Here is a 3,929-nt window from a genome sequence, read left to right on the forward strand (position 1 = left end):
TGGGCATTGCAGCTTGCAAGGACTCTGGGAACTGAGGGAACAATTGTGACACTGTGATGCCCCACGGAACGCAGGGTCCCTGGTGATACTGCAGGATCTTGTGTCACCAGGGCTCCATTGTGACATTGAAGGACCAAGGAATTTATTGTGGCAATCTGAGGCTTCATGGAGCCAAGAGGCCACTGTGGCCCTGCAGGGCCTTGTGGAACCACGCAGAGCATTGTGACGGAGCTGGACCTGGTGTCATGATGGGGCCATTGTGACACTGCCATGGAACCAAGGGGCCAGTGCTGCTCCTCAGGGATTCCTGGAATGAAAGAAACATATTGGACACCATGATGGTCCTTGGGACCAAGAGGCCATTGTGACCCTGTAGAACCAAGGAGAACATTGCTGCGCTGCCAGACCTCATGGAACCAAGGATCCATTGTGACACTGCAGGGTCTTGGGGGACCGCGGTGCCATTGTGACACTGTTGGGCCCAAGGATCCAAGGGACTTTGTGACACTGAGGGGTCCCATGGAACCAAAGGGACATTGTGAAACTGGGAGGCCTCATGGAATCATGGAGACCATTGTGACACTCTGGGACCTCATGGAACTGTAGTGACACCAAGTTGTCTGGGAGAGTTTATCTGCTGGAGGGTAGGAGGGCTCTGCAGAGGGTCCTGGACAGGCTGGATCCAGGGCCCAGATCCAACAAGGTGAGGTTTAACAAGTCCAAGTGCTGGGTCCTGCACTTTGGCCACAACAAGCCCTGCAGCTCTACAGGCTGGGGACAGAGTGGCTGGTGAGCAGCCAGGCAGAAAGGGACCTGGGGGCACTAATGGACAGCAGGCTGGACATGAGGCAGCAGTGTGCCCAGGTGGCCAAGCAGGCCAAAGGCTCCTGGCCTGGATCAGGAATGGTGTGGCCAGCAGGAGCAGGGCAGTGATTCTTCCCCTGTGCTCAGCACTGGTTGGGCAGCACCTTGAGTGCTGTGTCCAGTTCTGGGCTCCCAATTTAGGAAGGACATGGAGGGGCTGGAGTGTGTCCAGAGAAGGGCAACAAGGCTGGTAAGGGGTCTGGAACACAAGTCTTGTGAGGAGTGGCTGAGGGAGCTGGGGTTTTTTATCCTGGAGAAGAGGAGGTTGAGGGGAGACAAGGGAGTGTCAGGGCACAGGTTGGACTTGATGATCTCCAAGGTCTTTTCCAACTTTCTTGCTTCTGGGATTCTCTGAAACCACCCATGGAGCAGTTGCACAATGAGCCCTGGGCCTCCTCTACAGAAGCTCCAGCAGCCCAGGTCCCTCAGCTTCTCCTGCCAGCCCCAAAGCCCATCCTGTCAGTCCTGCAGAGCCTCTGCAGCTCCTCCTCACTGCCCAGAACAGGGAGCCCCAGAGCCAGACACAGCAGCCCAGATGTGCCCCCCTGGCCTGGGATGCCTCTGGCAAGGGAGCAGCACCAGGCACTGCAGGAGCCTGCAGACAATTCCTGCAGCACTTGTAGGATGGTCCTGCTGCCCAAGGGATGTTCCCATGGGGCCAAATCAGGAACTGCAATGGGGAGTGGGGCCAGAGAGGAAAGGGCAAACAAGGATGGGATGTTTGCAAGGGAGGGAACAGAGGTGGGCAATAGGAAGAAATTTGTATCAGGAAGAGTAAAGAAAGCAAAGGTGGCACAAAGGAAATGCTGAGGGCAGTTTGGGGGTGGCTGCCAGGCAGCCCTGGCTCTGAGCAACAGCGTCTGCAGTGGCACAGGAAACTCCCAGCTGATGGGAAAAAACTTTCTGGCCGACTGCAGAGCCCACGACAAAGCTGAGCAGCTTCTCTGCTGTCCCCCAGCCCTTGCTGGCCCCAGGGTCTGATGGCATTTGTGCTCCTTCAGGTTCATGTCCCCACACCAACGGCATGGGGGTGCTCCCCTGCTCTGTGCAATGCAAACAGGGGCTCTTGAGCCAGTGCTGCCGTGTCTGTGCCTGCAAGGATGGGGCACCTGTGTGAGCTGGGGGACAGGCCAGGGCTGCAGAGGGGGGATGTTGTTGGCAGCTCCATGATGACACTCTGGGACGCTGCCCTGCGCTGTGCAGTGCACTGGGGATTGATCTGCCCCTGCTCTGTTGCTCCTTCCCGCCTGTCCCAGGGCCCTTGTAGAGCCCCAGCCATGCTGTTTGCCCCCAGCCTGCCCACGGCCAGGCTGGGGCTACTCACGGGGCTTTTCTGGGCTGAGCATTGGCCTGGGTGTGTTCTTGAGAGAGCCTGGGCAAGGAGCCTGGAGCCTCCAGGGCCTGGGCTGAGGCGTCAGCGCTGCCCCAGCAGTGCCCATGGCCTGTCCCTGCTGCAGCCCCGGCACTGCCACCCCCCGGGCTGTGTCCGGCCCCGAGAGCACTCAGGCCCTGCAGCAACACCAGGGCCACCAGGGCAGCGGGGCAGGGCCACGGCAGCAGCACTGGCAACACCAAGTGCTGCTGCTGCTGGGCACAGCTGCTGGGCCAGCACTGATCTGCCCCCAGCTCTGCACACAGACATTGCTGCTGCAGCTCCAGAGAAGGACACAAAAGGGCATCTCTGCAGAAAACTTGGCTCAGAGGTCCTTTAGTTCATTGAAAGGCAGCAAGGGCGTAGCCCCTCATTGACACAGTCTCTGACCATAGGGATGGTAGAGAGAAACAAAATGGGAAATGGCATAAAAAGTGACCTTTCTTTGTACACAAGGTTAAAAAAGTAAACAAAAGAAAAAACCCACAACCAAATGAACAAGAAGTATATAAAATTACTTTTATTACAAATGATTGGCAGAAATAGGCCAGCTCTTTAATATTTCCAAAACCATCCAGTTAGCAGTCTCCTCACAGCAGCCTTGAGCTCCTGGTTCCTCAGGCTGTAGATGAGGGGGTTCAGGGCTGGAGGCACCACCGAGTACAGAACTGATAGGGCCAGATCCAGGGATGGGGAGGTCATGGAGGGGGGCTTCAGGTAGGCAAAAAACCCAGTGCTGAGAAACAGAGAGAGCACAGCCAGGTGAGGGAGGCAGGTGGAAAAGGCTTTGTGCCGTCCCTGCTCAGAGGGGATCCTCAGCACGGCCCTGAAGATCTGAACATAGGTAACAACAATGAACACAAAACAACCAAACAGTAAAGAAATGGAAAACACAATGAGCCCAACTTCCCTGAGGTAGAATTTGGAGCAGGAGAGCTTGAGGATCTGCGGGATTTCACAGAAGAATTGGCCCAGGGCATTGCCATGGCAAAGGGGCAGGGAAAATGTATTGGCTGTGTGCAGCAGTGAATAGAGAAAGGCACTGGCCCAGGCAGCTGCTGCCATGTGGGCACAAGCTCTGCTGCCCAGGAGGGTCCCGTAGTGCAGGGGTTTGCAGATGGACACGTAGCGGTCATAGCACATGATGGTCAGCAGATAAAACTCTGCTGAGATGAAGAACATAAAGAAAAAGAGCTGTGTGGCACATCCAGTGTTGGAGATGGTCCTGGTGTTCCAGAGGGAATTGTGCATGGCTTTGGGGACAGTGGTGCAGATCATGCCCAGGTCAGTGAGGGCCAGGTTGAGCAGGAAGAAGAACATGGGCGTGTGCAGGTGGTGGCCGCAGGCTACGGCGCTGATGATGAGGCCGTTGGCCAGGAGGGCAGCCAGGGAGATGCCCAGCAAGAGGCAGAAGTGCAGGAGCTGCAGCTGCCGCGTGTCTGCCAATGCCAGCAGGAGGAAGTGCCTGACGGAGCTGCTGTTGGACATTTGAGCTGTCTTGGCATGGGGATCTGTAAGAAAAGTAATCACGGAATAGTTGGGTTTGGAGAGGACTTTAAATATTCCAGCACAGCCTGGGGTCACTTTTCCCCCACTGTCTGCCCAGGGCTCTGATGCCTGGATCTGTCCCTGCCAGCAGCACCTTCCCTGTGCCCAGGGTTGGGCGCTGCCAGTGCTGCCAGAGCCCAGCCCA

General features: G+C 56.7%; 1 protein-coding gene across 1 annotated transcript; it reads right to left on the reverse strand.

The window, feature by feature from the left end:
- Window positions 1-2,791: 2,791 nt before the first annotated feature.
- On the reverse strand, window positions 2,792-3,724 carry LOC141731839 (olfactory receptor 14A16-like). Its single transcript, XM_074558897.1, has one exon. The coding sequence runs from the start codon at window positions 3,722-3,724 to the stop codon at window positions 2,792-2,794; it is 933 nt and encodes a 310-aa protein (XP_074414998.1).
- Window positions 3,725-3,929: the final 205 nt, after the last annotated feature.

Source organism: Zonotrichia albicollis, chromosome 26, assembly GCF_047830755.1.
Source record: "Zonotrichia albicollis isolate bZonAlb1 chromosome 26, bZonAlb1.hap1, whole genome shotgun sequence".
In the NCBI taxonomy this organism is placed as follows: domain Eukaryota; kingdom Metazoa; phylum Chordata; class Aves; order Passeriformes; family Passerellidae; genus Zonotrichia; species Zonotrichia albicollis.

Excerpts from the sequence above, each read along its gene's own strand:
- LOC141731839 (XM_074558897.1), bottom strand. The coding sequence starts at position 3,724 with ATGTCCAACAGCAGCTCCGTCAGGCACTTCCTCCTGCTGGCATTGGCA.